Source organism: Triturus cristatus, chromosome 2_1 (genome assembly GCF_964204655.1).
Source record: "Triturus cristatus chromosome 2_1, aTriCri1.1, whole genome shotgun sequence".
NCBI classification, from domain to species: domain Eukaryota; kingdom Metazoa; phylum Chordata; class Amphibia; order Caudata; family Salamandridae; genus Triturus; species Triturus cristatus.
In genome coordinates this window covers 852,751,969-852,778,493 of record NC_140581.1, presented here as the reverse complement: position 1 = coordinate 852,778,493, position 26,525 = coordinate 852,751,969, and the positions used below count along the sequence as shown (strand labels likewise).

At 45.2% G+C, this 26,525-nt stretch overlaps 1 protein-coding gene across 3 annotated transcripts in view; it reads left to right on the top strand.

Annotated features, from left to right (window-relative positions):
- Positions 1 to 26,525, top strand: part of SMARCA2 (SWI/SNF related BAF chromatin remodeling complex subunit ATPase 2) — a 1,761,756-nt gene that overhangs the window by 903,716 nt on the left and 831,515 nt on the right. For all 3 annotated transcript variants that reach the window (XM_085632958.1, XM_085632957.1, XM_085632956.1), the window contains exon 25: positions 12,217 to 12,380. In XM_085632958.1, the coding sequence (XP_085489084.1) occupies positions 12,217 to 12,380 (164 nt within the window). The remainder of the gene's footprint in view (positions 1 to 12,216; positions 12,381 to 26,525) is intronic.

The window sequence follows — 26,525 nt, the reverse complement described above, 5'->3', positions numbered from 1 at the left end:
TATGGAAATTAATAAGCTGCTCCGGGGGATAGCGTATTGGCAGCCACAGACCTCCCAGCCAGTGACACAGCAGACAATCCTTTCTGCCGTGAATGCGGCACCGGCAGTAGATGCAGAGGCCAGCTGGGGCACCAGTCTTCCAACTTCTTTTCCTTTGCTACAACAGTCAATAAACCACTTCAGTTTGTCCTCAGCACATCACACACAACTGGTCGGAGGCAGGATTTGGCATCTCCTCCTAGGTTAGCAGCCCATCACATCCAACAGATGGGTTTTACAGATTGTTCAAAAGGGCTTATCTTTTATGTCCTTCTTATTCAACATTCCTCCCACAGCAGAACAAATTTTGGAGCAGCATCTGTCCATCCCGCTGCAAAAGGTACATCTGTCACTCACCAAAGGTACATAGAGCTGGTACCAGATTTGGAGAAAAGTGGGGACTATTATTCCTGGTATTTTCCCATTCCAAAAAGACAAAAGCCTAAGGCCTATCCTGGACCTTCGATCCCTGAACTCCTTTCTTCCCAAGGGCAAATTCAAGATGTTCAAATTGACTTAGATCCTATCTGCTTTGGACCTGGGACACTGGATGGTGTCTTTGGACTTGCAGGTGCATATTTTCACAGGTCCGTCCTCCGGTCCAACAGGCATTAGCTGCAATTCACGGTGTACCAGGAACACTTACAATCTGCCTTTCTCTCCTTCTGCCTTATCTCTGCCCCTCGGGTGTTCACAAAAGTGATGGCTGTTGCCAGAGCCCATCTTTTGACATCTGATGTTTGATAGCTGGGTGCTGAAAGGGGGCTTGCCACTGTAAGTCATAGATCACCTCCAGGCGATGGCAGGAATCCTAAAATCATTGGGTGTTCACCATAAACAAACCGAAGTCTCACGTCATTCCATCACAGAGGCTTCCATACATTGCAGATTATCCTAGATATCAATGAGTTTAATCACAGATATACACTATGCTGATGAAAACTTGTAATTGTCACAGTAGTTAACATGCTCTGAGAATAAGGTATTTGAAATAAAGAATTCATGTCTCAATAGCACAATCTGCTTTCTCTTTGAACTTTTCCATCCAGTTTTTGTTCTTAATTCTTGATGACAGCAAGCATTTGAAATTAAGACTTCTCTATCAATGCTGTTCTTTTCAAATGTGCATTTACTCAATTTGTAAAATTCAGTTTACTAATACCAGTTTTCTAATGGACTCCTAACTGCAGAATCCTCTCCTAAGAATTTTCTCCAGTCCCAATCTTGAGCAGTAGCTCTTTGTGCTGGTATGGGCGCCAGCATCTCCAGGTCGATGTCTCCCCCTCCAATATTGGCCATTCACATCATGTATAGGCGCCACCTCGGCGCTGTGTCATCAGTTCCCTTCTTTCAGTGCCATCAGCGCAGATTCAGAAAGCGCCTCAGATGTTTTATTTTACCACCTTTTGACATTTTTGCCAACTCTTTTTGAGCTATTGTGCCCTTTCTGCGAAGGACATGTCCCCCAACAAATCTACGGCTATCAAACCTAGAGGAAGCAGAAGAACGAACTAAGATAGTACCAAGAATGGAGCTTTTGAACAAAACAAAAATGAAGATACCAAAAATATAAGATTCATCATCTCTTACAATAATGAAGTTAATTGATTAAGAGAGATTGAGAAATCACTGGCATCTGTTAGGAAATGGTAATGATCTGAAAGACCGAATTGGCCTATTTCTCAAATTGACATTTGAAAGGGCACTCTCACTATCTCAAATCCTGACAATGTCACTTTTTTACAAAAGAAGAAGAAAAAGTTAAATTATGGTTTTAGATCTGAAAAAGGCAGCATACTTTGGAATGTCGTGTAGTTCCTATAAAAACTTGTACAGGATCTGTGGGTTCGGACAGCATACATTGTAGGATTGGTGTCAGACTGATTCTGAACCCCCCCACCGAGTATGTTGGCCTTTTGTACTAGCCTGCTCACAGTGCCACTAGAATCTCCTCTTACCAAGGAGAGAATAGTTATTGGCAACCATCGAACATGACAACCCTGATCCCTTAGGACCGTGGAAACAATATACCACTTTTCGCTCAGTCACTCATGCTTACTTAGTCTGTCTTAGAGAGATACACAGAGTAAACAGGCTGGGTGTTTTCAATAAGTGTTTTTTGTTCAGTTGTTATTCTGGTGTAAAATAGATGTGCTACAAAAACCGTTAGACAGTAACAGATATAAATGATTAGAAGCACAATGAAAGTAAAAGGATGATAGAGTTCTACCATCTTGCGATAATCATGATACATTCAAGTATATAAAATACACGTCAATAAAAGATGCGTACCCCTACGATGCCTCCCTAACTAGATGTATCTAAGTGTACCTAGCATGTGTGTAGGTGTTAAGCCAAGAATCCCTCTAGGATAAAGTCAAACCCATTACCTGAAATGAGAGACTGTGGGACCCGTCGTAGTCACAAGTTGGACACCCAGTGAGGGATGTTTTTAGACCACCGCAAGCTGGTGTGTCTGCATGCAGGAACCTCAGCGTCTCTAGTCAGTGTGTCGGCCGGGAAGTCCTGGTCTTCTCTGTCTATCTTAGCAAGATGTTATGTATATATACCCATAGGTCTCCCCAGGGATCCTACCTCGCTGTGTTACTGTGTCGGACTAAGGATGACGTCGAGCATGAACTTTATACATAGATATTATACAGGAGGTGGTAGTCCTGCTGTGCTTCCATGAATCCTCATGCATAATGTATGAGATTTTGAACTAGGGAAAACCCGCGATCTTTATGCATTGTCGTATCTAGGTAAAAGGTCAGTCCCTGTAAACTGTTATAAGTGTAATGTAGGGAACAATATAGGTGAAGGGTTATGAAGTTACCAGGACCTATATCAGGATACCTATATGTAATATAACAGGAAATGTTCTAAAATCAAAGCTTGCAGATATGGGATCTTGTTAAAATAATATCTAATAAATGAAAGGACAAACTAAATTAGAAAAACGTTTACATGGAAGAGCTCTTTTGTGGTGTGCGTTTTGAAATATAGGCAGTACAACTTTTCAGCTGCATAAACAGATATTGGAACACCTACAGGCGATAAACAACAAGGATGTAAATTATCCCATAGCAGGGCACTACAAAACAAAACATGATGGTGATGTTTTATCCTTGAGATTTTGGGGGTATTGACCAATTAGAAAAAACAATAAGAGGAGGATGTAGAACACGCCTCTTAAGACAATTGGAACCAAAATACATTTTTAAGCACAGAACAACCCCATATGGATATAACCGGGATGAAAAACATCCTGTGCATTTATGAATAATGAATTAGCAAGAATACTGAGCATCCAGTTTGCCAAGAATCAGTTGTTAAAAATGTATGATATAATTTTACAGGCATCTTTGCAAATAAGAGAACAGAAACACAAAAATCACGTTCATTAATACTAGTGACTATTATGTTCGGGGCATACTGTAATAGGATACATGCTGAAATGAGAAAATCAGTTCATAGGAAAAGGTCAACCCACTTGAGGGCTATACAGAAGCTTTTGCAATAATGGAGAAGCATTTCATATGCCCACTAGCGGACACAAGGTGGTGAAGTGTATAAGTATATGAGGTGAAATGAATGTTACAACCAAAAACAGAGTTCATTTCTGTTAAATGAAACTTGGTCATGAACAGCAAAATTGATTGTAGAATATGCCCAACATAATTAACATAAGCTGTTTCTAAAAAAAGAGGAACTTTAGAAATGAGTATATACAATCACTTGAAAGTTGGTGGTTTTTTGATTCAGAAACAATTAACTACATAAACCACTATGCATTGCATTAGGAATGAAAGGACAAAAGAAAACTATAAATAGCAAGAGAAAAGATGATCTTAAAAATGTGATCAAGACTGCGAAGTCAAGGCATACTATTTTGTGTTGCTGAATTGTAAGCATTAAATAACTTAAATTTCTTCCTGGTGTGCTGCCTTCATGATTCCATGATACATATAGAGGCACATTATGCCAATGATTAGGTGGTGTTGGACATTACAAAAATTGAATGGACTGGCCTCACACACCGGTGTCATGCTTCATCATCGGCTGTCCTTGCCCTTTAAAAACCGCGTTTGATAAAGGGCGGGCCTGCACCTGGAGACACGGAGGCACTTCTAACACTAAGTGAGGGCCCGTGCTGAAAAAGTGAGCGAGTGAGTGATTTTAAAAACCGATGCACAATACTGCGTAAAATATTTTACTAATGCAGTTTGTGCTGCCGAGAGACAGTGCCTCCCTGTCTCCAGGTGCAGGCTCGCCCTTTATCAAACACGGTTTTTAAAGGCCGAGGACAGCCGATGATGAAGCATGACACCTGGTGGTGTGTGTGGCTAGTCCATACCATTTTTGTAATGTCCAGAACCACCTAATCATTGGCATAATGTGCCTCTATATGTATCAGAAATCAGTTTTTCGAATAGGGTAGCTTTTGTTGTGTGTTACATGTCTCTTGTTCCCCCGCCCTTTTGCATGTGTTTTGAAGTTTTAGATCCTCCTCTGGATCTAAACTGACTCGGGCACTAAGGCAGAGACCGACACCTGAGCGTATCCTCCCGACACCACACTCTATGTTGCTGGTGCCACCAGACAATGATGAGCCCATTTTCCTGTCCGACTCCGAGGCGGTTCTGACTCTGTGCCATTCAGCGTCGACCCCAGTGCCAACTGCGCCACATCAACCACCCGTTTCGAACACACTGCCCTTGTCCGTTGATAGACCCAGTGCAGATGGATTTTGGGGGTGGCGAGGACTACGGCTACCAGTGCTACCAGTGCTATGACCCATCAGATGAACTAGCCCTTTCCTACCATGAGGACAACTGGTATGAGCATCTGAGAGATTCCAGGGACCTGGACACATCTCCTCATTTTGGCCTGATCTCAACTCAAGGCCCTGCAATGAAGGAATGCACATTCTTCCCCATGGTGGTGAGGAGAACAGCATAGGTTCTCAACCTGCATCTCCCTTCCATCCAGGTCAAGAACAGCTTCTTGACAGAGGTACTTCAACCGGGCTGTCCTCTCTGCAGCAAGTCAAGTCAAAGTCTAATCAAAGAGATTTATTGAGCGCAGATATCACCCATGGGTCTCATGGCACTAGCGTAAATCTCCTTTAAAGGGCTGAAAGCCAACTGAAACGGGGGGCCATTATAGATGATCAAATAGTCATATTTTTAATTCCCTACGGAACAGCATGTGATCTGTGATAGTGCGGAGCTGAAATGCAAGCTCATTCCAAAAAGCGGGAGCAAGGTAAGAAAAGGATCTACCGCTGTTCCTGACAGTGTGGATCCTACAAGGTTTAAGGAGAAATTTAGTACTCGATCTAAGCGTCCTGCTTGGCTGATAGATACCAGCTGAGTTTTTTGGCAAAGTAACTTGGCCCAATCCCATACAAGTTCTTGTGTACCAGACGAATGACTTTAAAACAAACTCGTTTCCAGATGGACAGCCAGTGGAGGGTCTTCAAACTGGCCGCAGAAGGGCATTTCGATGGGAGGTTTAGTACCAGCCTGGCAGCAGTGTTCTGCAGGGCTTGAAGTCTGGAATAGAGCTCCTCAATAATGGATGCCAGTAGGGTATATTTTACGTGCCGACTGCGGGAGGCCTTAGTGCCCACTTGTATGGCAGAGGTTCGATCAGTTAAATAATTTCTAAGCCAGTCTAGAGCTGATCCCCTGACTACAATCTCCCAGAGCCGTTGTTCTAAAATACTGTGAGATGGTGTCAAAAGCAGCCGACAGGTCCAACAGTTCATTGCTGACTGCCTGCTGTCTTGGGCAAGTCTTTTATTGTCGACAACCTCCACTAACGAGGTTTCACTGCTACGGGCAGCCCTAAACCCTGATTGCGAACGATCCAACAATCCATGGCTCTCCAGGTAGGTGGTGAGCAGGTTGTTTACCAGGGACTTGAGTACCTTTCCAAAGTAGGGAAGCAGAGGAATTGGGAGATAGTTACTGGGTTCCTTGGGATTGGTAGAAGGTTTTTTCAAGATGGGTTTAACCTTTGCTCCTTTCCATCTGATAGGGACTGTTGATTGAGCTAATGACATGTTAAATAGATCAGTGAGGTTCTTGGAGTAGGGGAGCCAGGATAGAAAAATACGGGGTGAGACCGGGTCGGGAACCCGATATAATTTTAAACAAGGCAGTTGAAACTTTATCTGAGGTAAATGTGGTGAAGTCTTCCAAAAGGGGGATGGTAGGTTTAAGAATGATGTTAGGATCATTGTCAGGATTTAAGTATCATGATGCGGAGAGGAACTATGAATAATATTGATCTTTTCCTCAAAAAAAGTGGACAACTTGTCTATCCATTCTTGTGAAGATGGATTACTGGGCTGAAAGGGGGAGGGGTTGGTAAATTCCTTTAGTATTTTGTAGAGTTCCTTGTTAGAGTTGGCAGCTTTATCCATCCTGTTTATAAAATATAGTTTTTTGGTTAGCTTAATAGTGTCTAGGTAAGTTCATACCTTTGTTGGTCTTCAGTGCTTTTGGTTTTTCTCCATTTACGTTCGGCTCTCCTACTGGAATATTTTTCAGTTTTTAGTAATTCGGTAACCCTGGGCAATAGCTTTGGCTTAAACTTGACTGTACACAAAGGTGCAATGGTGTTTAAGGTCAGTTGATTGCTGCCTCAAAGGCAGTTGCGGCATTGTCAATATTCTCAGTGCTTGGTAGGGACAAGAGGCTAAAATGGGCTGAAAAGGAGTCAGAGGAGACTTTCTGCCATGGTCTGTTCCATCTATGCTCACTGTTAAAATTATTTTTGATGGTGGCTATTTGTAGGGAAAATTTCAATAGGCTGTGTCAGACCAAAGCAGGGGGATGAGGGACTCCACTTTGACACTGGTCGTATCGATGACCAAAAGGTCAAGGGTGTGACGTGCCAGGTGGATAGGTCCCGTCACTATTTGAACTAGTCCCAGTGTATTCAAATTGAAGATCAGTTGACTTGTATCAGTGTCTGAAGGGAGTTCTGCGTGGTAGTTAAAGTCCCCAATGAGAAGTAAGTTGTCAGCTGCTAGTACATGTGGGTAGATTGTCTCATTCAGATGGTTTATAAAGTTGGTTTTCGGTCCGGGAGGTCTGTACACTAATGCCCCTCTCCAAGTTCCCTTGGATTGTTTTACAATTCTAAAAATGCACAGTTCGGACCATTCCACAGTCAAGGTCTCCAATTTAGTGATCTCCAGTCCAACCCTGGCAGCTATTGCTATACCGGCTCCTCTCCTGAAGTTTGTCTAGTCTAGTTACATGGTTTTCAGGAGGGAACGCGGTAGCCACATCAGGAAGGGCAAACTCATGGAGCCAGGTTTCATTGATAAAACAAATGTCTGGCTTTTCTATATCCAGCAGGCGCCATATTTCTAGTGCATGTTTGGGGATTGAACGGGCATTAAAGTAGAACCCTGTTAGTTGTTTACATGTCCCAACAGTATCCTGGTCTGTTATGTTCTTAGGTGGTGGTTCTGAGTGGCAAACGGTTACATGTTGATTGGTTCTAGTGTCTACTTTAGAAACGAGTGTGGAAACAGGGGTTGCCAAGAACCCTTCGGATAAGATGGCTGCATGAGATTTGTTTAATGATTTGAGCTCATGACTTGAATAACGGAGTGCAGTCATTGCCTGTGCTTGAGTGAGCTGATGCTAAATAAAGAAAAAATATTAAAACGGACAGGGGTCCTGGTGGCTAGCGGCGATCAGGCGTGGACAGGCTTACCTTAGGTGCGCTGCTGCGCGCGTCCGCACCCTTTCTTGCCTTAAGTAGGTGGTCCGGGAGGGAAATGCGGAGGCAGCGGCAGCTGAAACTGACTCTCACTTCCGGTTCACACACCAGAAAGACCAGGAGACCATGTCCCTCCGCTCAAACGGCACAAGCCGTGGCGGAACGGGGACGTTTCAGATGTGAAATTAAGTGTGGAATGTGAGTGAAAGACGCCGCAATTAAAATAGTCACCGAAGACTGCTTCTGTTGTTGCAAGAAAGAATAAAACAAATTAGATTAAAGGAAACCCAATACCAACATAAACACATTCCTGCCAATTCTCTATTAAATTAAAAAGGCTGAGGTCATGGAAGTCTGACCTTCAGCGAGGAGTCCGCTCAGCAGCAGCGTGCCTTCCTTCAATGAAGCCTTCACGGACATTCGCCTGGAGGTTTGGGCCAAGCACTGCACAGGTGTTCCAATGTGCATGATGATTGCCTGTCGCGAAAGCCCCGCTCCTGAGTACCGGACTTTCCGCACCCAGCTCCCAACCCCAAGAGCCTGGTGGTGCAAGTCTTGGCTGCCAAAATGAATCACAGTGCTTTTCCTACCACTCCTACAGACAGACCGTCTAAGAGGCTAGACACTTTCGAGAAGAGAATTTTCTCTTCCACCATTGTGGTCAGTGAACACTTCATGCCTCTTGGTCCGTTACATCCAAACCTTGTGGGACACTGTTGCGCAAGTGCTGCCCATTGTCTCTGAGGAGGCCAAAGCCATACGCAACCAGGCCATTCTTGATGGCTGTGACGCCGCAAAGTTCACCATCTGGTGTGATTTGGCCACCACGGACTTGCTGGGCAGGGCCATTGCCTCCTCTGTGGCACTTTACCATCATGCTGACTGAGATTGACTATCTTCTCTGGGAATGCCCAATCGTCTCTGATGGGCACGCTCTTCAATGGCTCTCGCGTGTTCGGCACTAAGGCGATACCATGCTCAAGCGCTTCAAGGAGAGTCGAGTCATCACCAGGTTATTGGGATCCTCCATGCCGCTGTGCTAACTGCGCTTCCCCTTTCGTCCATTCCGTGGCTACGGTAGGGGCTCTCAGCTGCCTCCGATATACCAGCCATACCCACAAGGTCATCAAACTTTCCAGCCCTTTCGTGGCCGGTAAGACAGCTCCCACAGAGGGCATGGATCAAAAAACAGCATACTGCTCAACTCCCTGCCTCTCCGGCTGCCACAACCTCCAAGCCCCTTTAGCATGCCCTCGACACAGCAATATCATTTTGTTGGTGGCAGAATCCGGCACCATCTGCCCCAATGGCGTGCAATAACATTACACAAGTGAGTGCTTCAAATTGTCCAAAGGAGTTACGGTCTTCCATTTCTGGAAACTCCACCATTCTTGCCACCTGTTTCAAATCAGCTCTCTGCAGACCACCTCTCTTTACAACGTCAGGAGGTGCAGCTGTTTTGGCCGAATAAGCCATCAAGAGTACCCGCATCAGAAGTAGGCCGTGGTTGCTATTCCCACTGCTTCCTGGTGCTGAAAATGGATGGTGGAACCACCCTATCCTAGATCTTTGCCCTCTCAATTTCTTCCTACGAAAGGAGAGATTAAAAATGCTCACTCTGGCCTAGTTCTTGTCTGCCCTTGATCCCTGGGACAGGGTGGTAGCTTTGGACCTCCAGGCTGCGTATTTTCACATTTCCATCCTGCAGGCCCACTGATGTAACCTGAAGTTTACAGTGAGAAAGAAGCATTTCTTATTTGCAGTGCTCCCTTTTGAGGGTGGCACCAGTGACCCCTACGGCTGTTGTCGAAAGTGATGTTGGTGGTTGCAGCACATCTTTGGAGGTCAACGTCTCCATCTTCCCGTACCTCGACAACTGGCTGCTGTATGCGGGCTGGCCACAGGCAGTCGTCACCCACCTCCAGACCGCAGCGAACCTCCTGTACTTGCTGGGGTTCACTATCAAGATGCTGAAGTCATACCTGATTGTCTCCTGCATCCTGCTGGTGAAACACGCCAGGTGACACATGTGAGCTCTACAGTGGGATCTGAAGTCCCATCGGGCACAGCAGCAGGGAAATCTCTCTGACCTGGCCCAGATTTCAGTGGAGACTGCAAAAAACCTGCAGTGGTGGTTGAAGAACCACAGTTGGGTCCGCGGCAGACCCTGCACTCTTCCCCACCCAGAGCAGATGGTGTTGACTGATGCATCACTTCTGGCTTGAGGTGGCTGGAGTGGGGTTGTGGACCTTCTGCCAGGAGGCCCTGCACCTCTGGATATGGTTGAACGTCAGCTCATCTTCCTGATCGTGCAACACCTGAACGCCAGGGCAGACAAACTCAGCTGTCGATGCCTTGTGGAGTGTGAATGGCGTCTGCATCCGGAGGTTGCTCAATGTCTCTCCTGAAAATGGGGAGAACCTTGGCTCGAATTGCTCGCCACTGCTGAGAATGCACAATGTCAACAGTTTTGCGTGTTTGAATTTCCAATGCAGTTCTCGCTCTGAGACGTGTTCCTTTTAGAGTGGAACTCTGGATTGCTGTTCGCCTTTCCACCAATACCATTACTGCCCTGAGTTCTCAAGAAGATCAGTTCCGACTAGATCCTAGCTATCCTCGGTGCTCCGGATTGGGAAGGAAGAGTGTGGTATCTAGAACTCCTGGGCAGGAGCATTTTTTCCTCAGATGAGACTGCCCCTTTGGGAGGATCCCCTGTTGAAGCAACAGGGCAAGGTCTTGTACCTAAACCTGCACACTCTCCACCTTCATGCTTGGAGATTGTGAGGTGACAGTTGAGTGTCCTTCATCTACCTTCCAAATCTGGAATGTTATTCTGGCACCTAGGCATCCCTCAGCAAAGAACGTATAGACCTACTGTTGTGACAAGTTTGTCTATTGGTGCTCCTCACAACAGGTTGACCCACTTCTGCTTCTCTGTCAGAGGTTCTTTTGTTTGTGTTGTCTTAAGCTTGCCAGCAGCACTGTTAAAGGTTATCTGTCTGCCATTTTGGCTTTTTTGCCTTTGCCGGTTCAGCTTTCTCTGTTTAGGCCATCTATTGTGACTCGTTTTTTTAAGGGCTTACAGCATCTGTTTCCACCTACCCCTTTTGTTATGCCCCAGTGGGACTTAACATTTCTTATGTATTCTCGCTATGAACCCATGCACAGCTGCCCTTTGAGGCTACTAACACTTAAGACAGCCCTCTTAGTGGCCATTACGTCAGCCAGAGGGGTGAGCGAGCTTCAAGCTCTTTCAGTTAACCCCACCGAGTACACCAGCTTCTATGCAGACAAACTTGTTTTTTGTACTCATGCCTCCTTCCTGCCGAATCTGGTGGCTCACTTCCATGTCGGCCAAAACATCATTCTGCCAACATTTTTCTCTCCACTTAATATCCTTTCTTGGAAGAGGAGAGATGCCATCATTTGCTCTCAAAAAGAGCCCTTTCCCTTTACACCACTTGTGCCAGGTGGACGATCAGCTCCTCACTGGGTTCTCTGGAGTGAAAAAAAGCAAGGTGCTGCGGAAATGGGCAATCTCTCAGTGGATTGTACACTGCATCAAAATATGCTATGCATTAGCTAAGAAGCAGCCTCCTGAAGGCTTGTGGGCTCATTCCAGCAGACCCAAGGCAGCTACTGCTGCGTTAGCTCGTGAAGTGCCTGTCCTGGATATCTGTCAGGCTTCCACGTGGGCATCACTCCACACGTTCACAAAGCAGTACTGCATGGACAGTCCGGTCCGTTGCGATGGGCATTTTGCCCATTTTGTCTGTCAGGACTTTTTGGTATAAGTTATTTTTCACTCCGAAAAAGAAGTATTGCTTTGGTATGTATTCTAAGTTTAGGAGTCTGGAGTCTGTGGTTAGAAGTCTCTCAGAAGAACACGTTAATTATCTTTGGTAACACCTTTTCTGGTAGAGAGACTATCTAACTGCAGATTCCTCACCGGCCATCTTATCCCTGTTCTGCTATCTAGGCTCTACAAGATCCCTTTATATTCTGTACACTGGTGATGCATCATTCTGACACGGGTCCGCTTTTTTGGCATGTAAATAGTCACAAAAGAAACTGATGTCAGTGCACTGGGGTGGCGCCTATATAGGCACCATGCATGTCACTTCCGACATAGACGTCTTTTCTTTTTTTCTCTTAGTTATCATAATAACCCCAATCGTTGTTGCGCATTCTGTTAAAGGAAAATATAATTCCTTAAAGTGTATATTTTGTAACTCGATCAAACAAGTTCATAGAATATGTATTTTAGATTTTGCCATGAACTTCAGGAATACATATTAACAATTAAAGTGCACTGTGTGTTAAGTGTTGAAGTAATTGATCATATCATATCATTCAAATTAGAGCATGTTCTAAAATGTAAATGTTATATGTTCATATAACAGGCCAATATATTTTTATTTCCATGTAAAGGTACGACAAAGTCAGAAGATCGTGCCCAATTGTTGAAGTTGTTTAATGAACCCGGTTCACAATACTTCATCTTCTTACTGAGCACAAGAGCAGGAGGACTGGGCTTAAATCTCCAGGCAGCTGACACAGTTGTTATCTTCGACAGTGACTGGAATCCTCACCAGGTTTGTATATTTTCTTTTTAAAATGAGGACTGTACTATGTCTAATTTATTGAATGGGTTCTCAGACATTTTTGTATTGAAATTTCCTAAGGTTTTATACAGCAGTACATGATGGATTCAACTAATTTCAGAGTTTTTTATACTGAGCATTTAGGCAATATCTATATTGAAGGTTTCTTGCCTATCCTCTATCTTGGATTGGAATAGATCAATGGTATAATATTTTTTTAGCTTAGATGGCAAATGCTTCTTAGTCCCACTTGTGATACTTTAACTTTGTACTATTCAAAGACACTTTAATTTCTACATTAGCTTTTTTTATTATGCAGGCATAGATAGGAGACAGTGCTGTGCTTTTCTCCCACCTCACCGGTCATTAATGGAGGAGGTCACTTCATCTGAAGTATTCTAGGTATTAGCCAAGTGCTTTATTTCACACCAGTTTGCATGAGTGTTTCAACAGCTCAGTTAATAATGCCTGTTTGACACCACCTGGCACATACCACGTTTTGAGTGATCTTTCTAGGATTTGAATAAGTCGGGTTGTTTTTTTTTTAGTGCCCTAGGCCTGTGTTTTAAGGGCAATCACATAAAATGTCTAAAAATAACAGAAAAAGGGTCCCATTTTTCATCCCAAGGATACAGTGCCATGCCTTATTGAAGCGTTCTAGACACAGGACCAGCAGTCTGGTGGCTTCCATAGCTAATGGCCACCATTTCCATTATCCCACTCTTCCTTATCCATTTTCAGGATGAAGCACTTCAGACAGCAACAGTAGCATGACTCTGTTTTTGAAACACATAAGCATCTACAGTCGAGAGGCACTACTACGTACTCCAGACCAAAAGCTGTGGTTTTAAGGGTTGATGTATTGTAATATACTGCCTTCCTCAAACTCTCCCTCCAACATACTGTTATAGCCATTTCCAGGACTAGTCATCCTGTAGTTTGCAACAGACATGTACAAACTGTTGTATTATATTCTTTTAGTCCATTGACATTATTGTGTTGGGAAGTTTCCCACCCTTATCAACCACATCTAACTTTGTTGGGGCTTAATGTTGTTCCTTTGAACGTTTTTGGGTAACTCATGATTGGCCGCACATCAGATTTCTGGTAGTTGTGTATTGAGGTGTTCACATTTGTGGAGAGTTAGAATCCCTCTGTCAGAATTCTGTATTTGGGGTGCAGAATTCCTTGTATTTAATCATTTAGTCCATTGGATCCAGGAGTGATGAGGAGTTTTTGTGGAGATGTGCTTGTTCTTTTTAAGATTCAAGTTTATTCTTGCTGCCTTTGAAACTGTTTGATTTGAGATGGAGGTAATGAAGTAGTTAAACTTAAAATGTTCTGAAAGCCTGTTTGCTCTATCTCATGGTCATAGTTTTGAGAGCTTTTCTTTCTTTGTCAGTTGAGGTTCATGTTTGTATCCCCCATGCTAACCTGCATTATGGAGAGTTGTTCAGTTCTGAGTATCATGGCAAAGTTTCTGGACTCTTTTTATTCAGGTGAAGACATCACTGTGCAACTTGAGGTTTGCGTGACTCCGTATTAGTACCTTTGTTTTAGATAGAGTAAATAGTGGACAAATTTCCCTCATCAGTGTTTATGTGGTTCAGGCATTTTGAGATTGTTGTGCTAATTCCAGAACCTGCCTTCTTTCTGAGGATATGTGGACCGTGCATTTTAGGATGTGCTATTCCCATAGCCAGCCCTTCCTCTATGTTCTCTGGGTGTACACCGCTTATAGCTGGATTGTCTAGATTGTTTAGAGAGAAGGCTGTTTCATTGATTTAAATCCAGTTGAGCCACTGCATGATCCTTGGGCTTCTAACCTCCGTCAAACAGTTCCACCAACAGTACAGAAAATGTTAAGAATGTTTCAAGGTGCTAGGTTATAAACCACACCGGAGCACTCAACCTATGCAATAGTAGCCTTCCCTCCTGTAGCGACTTTCAAGCTGCTATAAATAGCACGCACAGGCCCAGGTACAGCTTGTAGGTGGCATGATACAACATTTTCTCCCCAGCTGAAGATCCTTCACATTGGATTGATGAGTCTTGCAAATATTCAAAAGAGCTGTGCCCTGCCTTTAGCCCCCCCCCACCTCCCCTTCCCACCCCCATTAGAGTTACTCTCACCAACCATTCTTCAGACGTGCTGAAGGAAGTCATTCCTCTGTTGGCATGGGTGCCATCGGGTGCCTAATTCAAAGAGAGGTGGAGGGCTATTCATGTTCATTTCTAGTGAAGAAGGATGTATGCTTCAGGCCTATGTTACCCACTGACAACCTTTTCATGGCTCACGCTAAAGATGAACATGGGGTCAGAATTGGTTTCAGTCGAAGTGTAGAACAAGATCCAGATCCCTGTCTCTTTAATCTCCTTTGTCAAAATTCTTGATGGGAAAGAGAAAACACCATAAAAAGAAAAAATAACATTCTTAACCCAAAACATTGAAATCTGGTGATTCACCCCCTACTCTACCTTCCTTCTTAGGTGATGGAGTTTGTGCCGCTGTCTCCTTGAACATCACCAGCAACTTTTTCCCCGTGCCAGCACCTGCTCTGCCATCTCTACCACCAAAGTCAATACCGATTCTGGCTTGCCGCGAGTTCCCAGTGTCGGGTTCTGATCTGGCTTCTTGTCTCCAAGCCATATTTGACTAGTTTTTTGGGGGGGGGCATCAGGCCCTTCTGGAGCACTGGTAGGCCCCATTGGAGCTATTGGAATGCTGCCCGGTGCTCATCCATTGGCGCTGTATGTTTTCCTACTGGCGCCATGTGGCCTTCCTTTGCTGGTCACCAAGCAGGAGCATGAATGATGATGCCATCTCCAGTGTTTATTTGTGGTCCTTTTATGGTGCCACAACTATCTCTTGCAGCACTTATGACGACTCAAACCTTGATGTCATCTACTGTTGCATTTTTGGCCCCACCACGTGCTTCTGTGGCACCTATGGGTCTTCCTCCACTTCTCCATACTCATGGACATATAGAGAAGTTGAGGGGGTCTAGAAGAGATACTCAACACCTTCTAGAAGAGGAACAGTCCTAAAGGGAAAAGGCTGGGATGCAGTGTTCTTTTCTCTATGATCTCTTTGGATCAGACACCCACCAGCAATTTCATGACCGTCAAGATGACATCAACCTTTTGCTTGCCTTTTATAGTTCAGATTTGCTAGCCCTTCAGGATGCCAGTGTGCTGGAAACGTCACCAGATATTGACATTGGTCCAGTTGTAACAGATTATTAGCTTTCATGTGGTGTTAAAGAAAGCAGCTAAGGATCTAGAGCACCCTCTACCTCTTTAAAGAAACTATTGAAGAAACACTGAAGGATCATTTGTCTAAACCAGCATCCTGTCCAGCAGTCAATCGATCAGTAGCCTGACAGTGCAGAACCACTCCCAGGTTCTCCACCTTCTTTTTACTTGCATCCATCTTCTGAGATTCTGTTGGTTCAGGCCTCCTCCACAACTAAGAGTAACCCTGGACATTTCCCTAGTTCCCCCTCTGAGAAGGAATCTAAAAAACTGTAAGTTTTGTGCTCACTGAATGCTGCTTGTCTTTTGGGTCGCTACATCCATACCCTTTGAGACATGGCTGCATTGGTAGTCCTTAATCTCTCAGGTCAAGTGGAAGAATAAGTCCACAACGGGCAGAATGCCACTTGCCACATCATCAAAGTGGGCTTAGAAATAGCAAACTATTTTGCCAGAACCAAGAGCTCTTTGGTCACCTTACGAAGATACATGTGGCTAAGCTCCACAGTCTTTTCGGACTATGTTCAGAACACATGCTGAATATCCATGCTGTTTACTCAATAAACAGCAGATGCCACGTGGAAACACTTAACCCCTTCAGTGCCCATGACGAGCTGGACTCGTCATGGGCTGCGGTGGCGCTGTGCCCATGGCGAGTCCAGCTCGTCATGAACTCCGCCCGCTAATACAAAGCGCGGCACTGGGCGGGGAAAGGGGCGGGCATGCAAGGGGCTAAATAAAGGAAGATCCACAGCCTCTCTGGGATTTCAGTCAACAGCTAAGGAGTGTTGTCCCTCTCGAAGACCCAAGACGTTTGGCAGAGGGTTTCACTACAGATGAGGCCCATCTGGGCCATCCGGCCAGCAAAAACAAAACCCCATTGTCCATCAGTACTAAGGTAGGGGCAAGGGATGCAGCTGACAGGTCCAACTGTCTTGCTTGCGCCTATCAGATAATACAGCTCCCACACGATGGCTCAACACCCGGCGAAGCAAAAGACTTTAACACAGCACCTTGAGAAAAGGGTTTTATTTCACAAATTGCAAGGACTCACTCTTTTAGAGGCTTGGGGTTTTATTTTACACAATGCTCTTTAGCAGAAAGGCTTTCCCAGATGCCAAATACAGAACATTAAAATACACAAACAGATATATGTTTATATGCAAGCAATAATAACACACTTGGTAAATATAATGCATGAATAATACTGATGAATAAACAAGCAGCAAATAATATGAAATAAGACTCAACACATCAAATGATCAAAGCCACTGGCCAAACATCACAATGGCAATGTCCAAAACTCAATACTTCACCTGGTGCAAACACTGCATCTCAGCCCACTCCTGACCGGGGAAGTTAAACAGCCGTGATTGAGTGCCTCAGCAACCAGGGTCCCATGCTCCGAGGTAGACGTGTCCGTCCCCACTCGGATTCCAAACTCCCGGTTTCTAAGTCAACAACCCTCAGCTTTATAATCTCAAAACACACTTGAAGGTACGAGAAAGAGAGCATCTTCACATCCTGTAGCAGAAGGTGGCACCCTGGTTGCAAAATGGGCAATGAAGTTGGTGCCAGAGCAGGAAATATGGATGGGGGTACTCCTCTCTGTATTTTATGTTACCCATTAAGGATGGCGGTCTTCATCTGATTCTAGAACAAAGAGCACTTAACTGGTGCTTGTGCAAGGAGAAGTTCAGGTTACTGTCCCTGGCTCAAGTTTTGCTAGTGACGGATACAGAAGATTGGATGGTGCCTTTCGTCCTTCAGAATGCATAATTTGGAACCGATCCTTAGGTCACTCAGGAAGTATCTGAGTTATGTAGGAGGTTCTTCTCATTACCAATTTGCAGATCTTCCCTTCAGACTACTTTCAGCACATTAGAGTCTTCAGCTAGGCCACAGCAGTGGTCTTGCACATCTCAGGTGGTTGGGGATCCTAGCATTCCCATACTTTACTACTACTCAAGACTTGTTCGCCATAGATGGTATTCCACCAGCTGCATTTGACAGCTTCTCTGCTGTTTAATTTGGGGCTTTCAATAAACAAACCCAAGTCTCACTTTGAGCCCCGCAGCATCTCCTGTTCATAGGAGCAGCACTGGATATGACCTTGCTACGTTCTTTCACTTTTCAGAGTGTCCGGTACATTCTGAATGTGATTCTGGAGTTTTGGCAGGTAACTCATATTCCCGCCTGACAGTCTTGCATCTGCTCGGTCTGTTGGCTGCTTGTATCTTTATGGTGACACATGCATGCTGGCATGTGAGTGGCCTCCAGCGGTGACTCCACAAGCAGTGGTTCCAACATCAGAGAGATCTGTCAGATTCTACTGTGATCTTCAGGGATGCTGCAGTGGCCTTGAGCTTGGGGGAGATCAGAGGAGAACCTTTCTTAAGAGAGATTCTTCCGTTCTCCATCTACTATGGCTAAGGTGGTGATAGAAGCATCCACCTTTAAGTGGGGCGCGCATTAAAACAATGTAGAGAGCAGAGGTCTCTGGTCACCAGAAGAGCAGAATTTACACATCAATCTGCTGGAACTTGGCAATCCGACTGGTACTCATACCTTCCTCCTGTCCTTTTAAGGGCAGTTCATCCAGATCTGGACGGACAATATGAACTTGATGTGGTATATCAACAAACAGGGAGGAGTGGGTTCTTACTCTCTTTGTCAAGAAGCTCTGATGTGCTGGACTTGTGCGTACCAAGACAAGATGCGGCTTGTTACCAACCATCTGGTGGATTCCCTTAGCACCAGAGCCAACAGTCTTGGTCAGCATCAGGTGGATCGGTCTATTCTACTGGATACTTATAACTTTAGAATCCTCACCTTTAGACTGTCCCCAGGTGGCAGACAGCATCCTAAAGATTTTTTCAGCATAGCCCCTGCATGCCGGTAAGTGGAGTTGTGCGACCATTGTCAACTCAACTTCACACTTGAAGTGACGACAGGAGCCGTATATTGGCACCACGTAGGTGTGCTGACGTTTTTTTTCTTTTCATGCCATCGTACACAGACCCAGAGCTACTGCCTACTTTTTCTTGTCAGTTGGCAAGCATTTTTCTTTGCATAAAACTTTTCCAGTGTGCAATTGAAATGTCATCTTCTAAAACCACAGACTTCAAACCTTGTATGGATTGTCATAAACAAATGTCTGTGATGGATCCCAAAAAATTGTAGCTTTGGTGTCTATGGTAAGGCTATGACTCCAGGTTGTGCGGGGAGTGTGCCCTAATGAATTTGAAGGTGATCCCGGACTGCGAAGCCAGTTTGTACATCACTGTAAAACACCGGAAATCTGAAAGAAACACGTAGTGATAAATTCCTTACCTTCGAATTACCCCCAGGCGTCAGACTGGATCCAAAAAAGAAAGAACTCCAAGCAGGCCTTGTCCCATCCTTGCTATTCTCGTTCTAAGAAGCCACGAGAATGTCCAAAAACCCTGTGGTATTGCTTCAGATGCTGTACTTTGAAGGAGATTCCCCAACTGATTCGGTCGCACTCCAAGCTTCCAGGTCAGTCTGCAAAGTTGCAACAAATTGAAGCGTTTAAGGAGGCCGTCCTTTGCAGTTTCTGCACATTACCAGTACCTTCTGGTGCGCCTTTAGGCCTCATGGATCCGTGGAGGTGTCAAGTCTGGTTAATGCTGGCTCCCCTTCAGTGCCGGCTGTGCCTTCTGAACGCATTTCAGTTTCAGCTCTAACTCTGGAGCCAATTTCACATCAAACACCAGTGCCCACGCTGGGTACTGCCGTGCCGTTGACAACAGTAGCGGAGGATGCCGAGCACATAGTGTTGTCCAAAACTGAACAAGATCTATCCCGACTTCGATCGAAGCTGCATGCGAGTTAGGTTTCTGTGTACCTTTCCCACGTTCTGTATGACTAGGAAAAACAATACTTTTGCCTAGAAACTTCCCTCCAGTATTCCCAACAACTCGTTGGATTGGACTCCTGACCAGAGCTTAACAGATTTTAGTGATGATGGTGATGGTAGGGAGGATTTTTCCCCCACATACGTTGGTGACAATATCTGAATGGACCTACAAGAGGTCAATTAGTTGGATACTTCCCCTGAACCTGGACTTATTACCACACCCAGTCCTTCCACTTAAGCGTCTGCATTCTTCACCATTATAATTAGAAGGGTGGCCAAAAACCTAGATTTACAAATGCCTTCAATTTAAGTAAAGATTAATGTTCTGACAGCAATCTGGACAATCTTCTTCAGAACCTGTTACCAGTTAATGAAGCTTTACAGATACCCTCATCTGCACTTGGACAACTTCTTGTCCATGCCCATCAGTAAATAGACAAGTGTCATGTTCCAGTATATAAGCTCTTCGGTGACCCTGCCTTTCTCAAGCAGCATCCTACGCCGGAGAACATAGTGGTACAGGCCTCCACCAGCAGAATTCTACCAAATTCTTTTCCCAGGATCCCACCAGACAGGTAGTTGAAGAGAATGGTGGAGGCATTTGGGAAGAGGTTGTTTTCCTCTGCTAGCCTTGCCCTTAGGTCCGTTAATACCATCTGTTTGCTGGGACGCCTCGCCCATGCATTATGGTATTCTGTGGCTGAAATGTTACCAGAAGTCCCATAGGAGTTCCAAGCCAATTTGGCTGTGACCATCCAAGGTGGCCAGGATGTAGCCATGTATGTCATCCTTTCAGGACTGAACACGAGAGACTGCTTGGACCGAGTGGTCAGTACTAGCATGGTGCTCCAGTGACTCGTGTGAATGAGATCCACGGGCTTCTCAGGTGACGTTCAAGTGCCACTCATGGATATGTCTTCTCATGGGTCTTGCCTCTTGGGCAAGAAGGTGTACTCCACCCTCAAGCACTCTTAAAAACAACAGTCAAGGGCCACCACCCAACAACAAGTACACCAGTCCTGTTTGGGTAGGGGATCTAGCAAGAAACTCTCAGGCCAACATGGGTAATAAACTTCCCAATCTCCAGCCCCTACGGCAGCAGCCTGCAAGCCGGTTTACTTTGCCCTCAGGTGCACACAACCCTGTGGGAGACAGGATTACGAATTTTCCCTACAGGTGGCTAGCATTAACGTTTTAGAGGTTGGTCATGCAGATAGTCAACTGGGGCTATGCCTACCATTTCTTTTCGTTCCACCGCCATTCACGCTAGTTACTGCCTTACTTGTTAAAGTTCACTTGTAGCTGATGTCAACTTCTATCTGCTGATTTCTGAGCTTTTGGATAGGCCCTGGTGCCAGGCTGTGTCAGGAAGTTGTGCAATGGCTCCCTTGTCTTGGTAGGTGGCAGGGGCCCCATTGCTGTATCTGTTGCTAATGTCACTGGAGTCATACAGCACTACCCAGGTGCCCTGACGTCCGCTTCAGTTTTTTTCCTTGCTCTTTGGTGCTGATTTGGAGCTACTCACTGTGACGTTTTTCACACAAAGTGTTCCACTTTGCACTGCTAGGGATGCCCTGACAAAAAAACTCGTGCTTTAAGCTCTGCAGCTTTTGTCATGTACAGATGTCCATTTCAGAGCCCCACAAGGTGTACCTGTAGGGCTTGAGGTCGAAGCATGACTTCAATTTGTGTGACTAGTGATGACTCTTGCATACCAAGGTAATAAAGAAGCAGGGGGCAAAAGTGTTTGACACGCATTGTAATTGCTGTGCACTGTGGTGATTGCTGTACAGTTCAAGGTTGATGACACACTCTTATTTGCCTTGAAACCTAAGAAGGAGAAGAGGAGGAAACCCAAGAGCAGATGATAACTCCTAAGAGGAGTCATCTCCATGTTAAGGGGTTGGTCAAGCTCACAAGCATGCATGGTTGCTGAGTCTGAACCTGCCCTTCGTGCACCTTTTCTAACCAAAATACCAAGCTGAATTTGTTTTACTAGACTTTTCTCATCGACATCCCTCTCTCTGATTGTCAATTACAGATGAATGATTCTTTAAATATTCACCATAGCACTTCTTTCTTGATATAATCAATTTCTTTTGCCTTATTTTCTGAATTATCAGGAATGAAAGTGTAACACTCTGGTCCAGTGGTCTTACAGACTCCTCCTTGCTGGCTGAGACATATTCTAAGGTCATTCTATATGGTTTCCCTAATAGCCATAATTTCTTCTGTCATGTTGCTCAAAGCATCTGTGGTATAAGTAACGTTTGACAATCTTTGAATGTTTGCGATGTTCATTCCGACCCCTGCTCCTAGAGGTAGCACAAGTATGACATCTGTGATCTCATTTTTTTCTTTCTCCTCGCTAAGCTTGAATCTTCCTCAATAGCTAGAATCCAACTCACAATATGTCTTTTTGACAAATACAATATAGCGCTTTAAATACCTCAAGCAATTTCATGTAAGCGTTATTTGTTAATGAGCCAAAAACCCACTTGCATCTACTTTATCGTAATACTTTCTTTGTTGTTTTTGAGGCAACATTGTCCTTCTGTGCAGTAGGTTAACTTTAGGAACGGAACCACTCTCTGAGTAATATTTCTATCAATCTCACAGAATATATTTATTCCTGCTGGTGCAACATCGGTTTTGTTATTTGTTTGTTTTCTTTAACCATTTTTGGGGGGTTTTATGGATCATAACAAAAGGGGGCACAAATGGGTGCCCTTTACAAACTAAGAAACATAGCGCAAGGACAGCAGTACATCAAATATTTCCACAATAGTGAAGGAGGCCAACGAAAGAAAGAACATCAGGGTAGGAGCAAATTGGTGGGCATGACAAATTAAATTAGTCACAGCAATGATTTTGGTATAGAGGCACATTATCAGCGTCATCATGCATATCCAGTCCGTAGTGAGCTATCCAACAACCCCACACTTTACAAAACTTACACGGGCATTCCCTACTCTTATATGTCACTCTTTCTACTGCCATGTCGAGATCCAGTCACCTTTTCCATTCAGCCATGGCAGGTGTTGCAGGGGCTCCCCAAAGTTTTTTGCTACGACTAGGCCCAAATTGCACAATATTAGTTTCATCTGTGGAAGGTCTAAATCATTGGGTATGCCTAAAAGCGCATACTGAGGATGTTCGGGTAGCGATGTCTCTAGTATTGTGCTAAGTTCCAGAACTACGTTTTGCCAGAGTGAGTGAATAACTGGGCATGTCCATAATATGTGGACAAAGTCCCCTCGCTGACACCTACCTCGCAGGCACTGTGGAGAAGCTGCTCCATCTATTTTGTGGAGGCGGTCTCTATCATAGTAAGTCCTATGTAGGATTTTCAGATGGATGAGTCGCAGTCTAGATTTTATCCCTACCTCTGTGGGAACATTAACGTTGATTCCCATTCTATATCTTCTAATTCACCAACATTGGTTTCCCATTTGGATCTCAATTTCAGTAGTGTCAGGAATATTATTGTTAATGGTTTTATATACATAAGAGAATACTTTCTCTTGTATCTCTCCCATTAGAAGCTTACCCTCTTGATGTGCATACTCTGTGAGGTCTGTGGGGATGTTTTCCGCTTTCCAGGGGTGGGAGTGCTGTAAGTATTTATAGTGTTGCCTTTAATGGAGTTGAATTTCCTCTGAAGGGACGAAAAGGACCTCAATCAGGTCACCCACCTTGGAGAGACCAATATGGTCCCAGGCTACAAACCCCTTCAGTTTCCCTATTTCTTTAACATGTGGCCCCACTCATAGTGGAGTTTCCCAGGTGATCTTTAGGGTCCATCCCATACATTTGCTAGCCCTGCCCCATGCTTCAATAGTCACTTGGGTAGCTGGTAGTAAACCTCTCACTTCTTTCTCCCCATAGATATAATGATGGTAGGGACATGTTTGAAATTGCGCCCTTTCCAATATGTAGGTGGGGTGATCGCCATCTACATGGCCCCAGTTGTTTATTGCTATTAGATGGGATGCCCAATAGTAAGCCCTGATATCCGGAAGTGCTATCCCAACGTTGTATGGGTTGTGCTGCAGTGCTTGGAGAGCTATTCTAAGGTGACCGTCATTCCACAATAGTTTCCTAGGTTCACCATCAATGTTGACGAAAACTTCATCAGAGATTTTATAATGTGTGTTTTGTAGGACATATACAAATTTAAATTGCTACCCTACGTAAGGTCATTAGGGGGAGTTTCTTCCAATGATAAGCATCCATATGAAATTCAGCCAGCCAGCATCAGCATCAGTTTTTTGTGTAAATCAGAAAGATTTTTTTTAAAAAGGCATTTTTATTATTCAAAATAATTTGTTGCAATGGTTGCATTCCCACATAACGGTCTGTGTCATGTTAAGCAAAAATGTTGAAACTGTAAAGAAAAAGAGTAGTGTGTAATGTAGGTAGATCATGAATTGTGATTCCTGAGACATGTTCACTGATCCAAGAATTAGTTACATTAATTGTGTAATTAGTTACAATAAATTGATAATCCATCACCATATCCACAAAAATGATATCTTGCAGCCTCACATTTTTTTCCTGCAGTTATAGGTATTATTTCCCTTCTCTTTCCTTTTGAATAGTCTGGTGACTTAGTGGACTAATGCGTCCACTGTAGGTGCCTGTGTTCGACCTCATAGTCACAAGTTCAAATCCCAGAGGATCCGCTCTTTCATCCTTCTGAGTTCCATAAAATGAGTACCATGGAGTTGGGTAACAATAAACATCTGTTATTCAGTGCTAAGATACCCGTTGTGGTGAACGTGCGCTTTACGAATACACGTTATGTTAAAATTCAAATTCATTATAGGAGGCTGGCTTAGTATATGGTGCACACTTATTTAAGTAAAGCACCAATCCAGGCAACCTTTATGTGATTTTAGTGGTCTTAGACCACCATAGAAAGCTGTTACGTGGTAGCTGACAAGAGCAGCCTTCAGGCTTAGTCCAGAAGCATTGTTAAGCAGCTTGTTTTGCCAGAACTAACCATATAGTGTAGGTTAAACGAAATAGAACCACACAGTGTAGTTATAAAAATTGTTATTTTTTATCATACACACATACTAACTCATTGGTAAATCTCTTACCGGAGATATCAAAACAATGTACACAATAGTCCAAATGTAAAACGGGTAAGTAAGCACAAATACACAATTGTCTCCGGGGGGAGACCAAACCATATACTAAAGAAGTGGAATGCGAACTGAGACTGAAGTCGGGACTTGGACCAAAAGACTCAGAAGGGCTGGGGACACAAGGAACCACCTGAGGTAAGTACCCAGGATCCCCACAGAGGCTGTGTGCAGAGCGGAAACACAGCTGCGTACTCAATACAAGTCAATGGGGAAGTGGCGGTTGCATTTTTTAAGAAGGAGGGCCCTTACCAGTGGACCCTGAAGAAACCCTGTGAAAGACAGAAGGTTGGAGAGTCATCCAACTGTGGATACCCAAGGAACCAGGATACCTACACCAGGTAAGCCAGCTGCATAGATGAGAAGTGACATCGGAAACCGCCGTAGACCACAATGGAGGACTTCAGAAAAGATGCCGCTGGTGAAGAAGGTGAAAGAGTCTGGTGGAATCCAAGTATGGGTTCTTGAAGAGCAAGTACCTGCAAGCAGAGGGGATGGAGTCTGTCACTCGGAAGTGACCAGGAGGCACGGAAGACCAATGACCACCGATGACGTAAGTTGCAGGAGTGATGGGGGTGACCTTGTTGCTACAACTGTGAGGACCAGGCGACACTGTGGAAGACTAGGAGCCGTTCACCAGCTGTCCCATGTTGGAAGTCAAGAACCTGGGGGTCGTGTCTGGCGGGAGCACCCACAAGCCTTGGCAGCAGCAACAGACGTGGTAAACTAAATAGGTGCAGCGTTGAAACCAGCAAGGTCCAAGGGAGTCACCAAATGCAGGAGAGTTAGAGCAGACAATGAGCAAGCAGGGGAGCCCACTGCAGCCAAAGAAGACCCTCAAGAGGACCCACAGGTCAGAGGCACAGGAGTTTCAAGAGGACCTCGAGCAGCTCACCAAAGATGCAGGCCCACGGTGCAGAGAATGCGGTGAGGACGAAGATCTTAGCAGGAAGAGTTACTGAAGGTTGGAGCTTCTTGTAGCCCAAAGATCTCTGGAGGACAGTCAACAAGCCTTGGCAACAGTAAGTTGACACGTTGCAAAGGGGTTCTGTTCTATCGGTTCCGATGAGGGATACTGGCCTCAAACTTGCTGATAAGACAGTGCAAGCCTTGAGGGAGTTGCAGATGCCCGGGTTTAAGCCTTGTAGGGCCTGCCGTCGAAACATGTGGGTATCGAACCCTCACGATGTGTCTCTTCTGCTTGGGGCACGCCCATGACCCCGAGGCGTTCCCGAAAGTTGTTGGAGGTCCGACAATCAGTTCCGCGCCGGTGGAGGTCCCGCTCCCGTGGGAGGTCGAGGGACCGGTCGCGGAGCCATCAGCATCGCTCGTCGGCATCAGGGACAGGTAAGTCTAGGCGCCATAAAATGTTGAAGAAGCGACGTCGCTCTTCCTCTACCCCTCACCGGTCACGGGACGTGGTGAAGGGGGCGGGCAGTGACTCCCCCGTGGCTCCGTTGGAGCCTCCGTTGGAGCCTCCGTTGATGCCTGCGGCCTACCCACCCTTTCCGGGCCCGCACTCGACTTCGGATGAGGTGCAGGCCTTCATGTCGGCCTTGTGCCATTTGTTTGCCCCGCCGGGTCCCTCCAGAGCGCCTTCGGGCCCCGCCGATCCGTTGGAAGGGTTTGCCTCGGTGTAGCCGGCTCTGGCCTTGTCTACGCCGGCACCATACCCTGCGGTGCTGCCGGCTCCGGCCTCGGCTCAGGCCTTGTCTCGGACCTCGGCTCAGGCCTTGTCTCGGACCTCAGCGCCGGCTCTGGCCTTGGCGCCAGCTCTGGCCTCAGCTCTGACCTCGGCTCTGGCCCTGGATCCGGTTTCGGCAACGGATGCTGCGCCGCCGCTGACGCCGG